The sequence below is a fragment of the Belonocnema kinseyi genome, chromosome 2 (assembly GCF_010883055.1).
Source record: "Belonocnema kinseyi isolate 2016_QV_RU_SX_M_011 chromosome 2, B_treatae_v1, whole genome shotgun sequence".
NCBI lineage: Eukaryota > Metazoa > Arthropoda > Insecta > Hymenoptera > Cynipidae > Belonocnema > Belonocnema kinseyi.
In genome coordinates this window covers 120,408,115-120,409,739 of record NC_046658.1, presented here as the reverse complement: position 1 = coordinate 120,409,739, position 1,625 = coordinate 120,408,115, and the positions used below count along the sequence as shown (strand labels likewise).

The following is a 1,625-nucleotide window of genomic DNA, read 5'->3' as shown; positions in this document are numbered from 1 at the left end:
GTATATATTTATTTATTACTAATTCAAGTTCAGATGTTTCAGAAAATTACATGAGACGAAGTTTGACCAACGTTATCGAATAAAAAAGTCATTAGCGCCATACTCGCGAGCGGAGCCTTGTCAAGTGGTAGTGACCTTCTTTTGTCAGCCCTGCCCTTAAATACAATATGATGAGTCAGACATAGTTACAAGAAAGTTTTTCAACAAATCGAATTTTTAGAAGACATGCAAGACTTCAGTCCTTTTTATTCCTATGAAGCGGGGCTAAGGTTCTACTTTTAAAACAGTTTTACAACTTCCCAAGGCACTTTCCAAATTAATTTGGGAGAAATATTAGCCGTAAAAATAAAATGATGCAAGAACAAGGTGTTTAAGTCGAATTATTTAAAATATAATAATCTTTTAAGGTGGAAAATTTTCAATTCATTGCTACTCAATTACTTTTGAATTGATTAAACTGAACTACTTAAATTATGCACTATTTTTACACATAAAATTTTCAACGAAAAAGGAAGGACAGAGTGAGAGTGTATGCTGGAATGTAAAGAGGGTGAGAGGAAGTAAACGGGGTAAAATAATGTGCGATTATAGCATGATGAATTCGTGCATTCTTAGGATATGGAATGCACCAAGGATTACTGTATTCTGTATCATCCCCACAAGTAAAAAAGTGGCTGTTTAATAGATTAAAAGTGTATATTTATTTGACACATCAGCTCAAAACCGATAAGCAGGAAAGATGATAAAACATACATAAAAGCTTTACTGAACAATGTCAACGTAATCTCTCCAATATTACCTTAAAAGCCTGTTCATCAACCCACTCAACAGCGGCATCGGAAGGTCTCAAATTCCTGTAAAAACCATTGTCTTGAGGCCCGAATAACACGATGGGTAGTTTAGTTTCAATCAAAGCGAGACCGTGTGTCGCGTTCCTTTCAACATGTTTTATAAAGCTTGAAATGCTACAACCATTAAGCCCACGGGATTCAACTCTGAATTTATGAAGGTTGTATTCATTTAATCTTTCAAAACATGAAGCAGACGCTACGGCCAGAAAAGGATGGATTGCATAGGCATTAGTAGGTTCATGTTTATGCTGTTCATCATCTTCCATAATCTTGACAATGGTAGGTCTGCCTAGAGAAATTGAACTAAGCCTGCCAATACCTCCTCGTACTCTGCCTTCTTCAATATATTGAGTATAAACTGCCCATGGATGGTTTCGATCTCTCAATGCAGGGTAATCGAGCTTCTGACGTCTAAGATGAAATATTGATGATTCTATAGCAATAATATAAGTTGAATTATTATAAAAACATTTCTGTGTTGAAATGTTGTCACAGGCTTATACGAGGGTAGTTCAATAAGTCCTTAGAATGACCAACAGATGGCGCGCGAATCGCTCCGAATCATCTGTTTTCAGTCAGCACCACTCCCGGCTAGATATGTGGTGCAGTCACAGTCCACATCTTCTGAGTTTACGTGTTTTTATAACCAATTGAAAAAAAAATTGTTCGTTGAGAAAAATGGAAAAGAACGAGTTCAGAGCGGTAATCAAACATTTTCATTTAAAGGGTTTAACTCCATATGAGATAAAAAATGAATTGGACTCAGTTCATGGC

General features: G+C 36.1%; 1 protein-coding gene across 1 annotated transcript in view; it reads right to left on the bottom strand.

Moving 5' to 3' along the window:
• Positions 1-726: 726 nt before the first annotated feature.
• Positions 727-1,625, bottom strand: part of LOC117167984 — a 7,839-nt gene continuing 6,940 nt past the window's right edge. Inside the window, exon 2 of the mRNA XM_033353269.1 lies at positions 727-1,284. Coding sequence (XP_033209160.1) covers positions 776-1,284 — 509 coding nt within the window. The 3' untranslated portion in view covers positions 727-775. The remainder of the gene's footprint in view (positions 1,285-1,625) is intronic.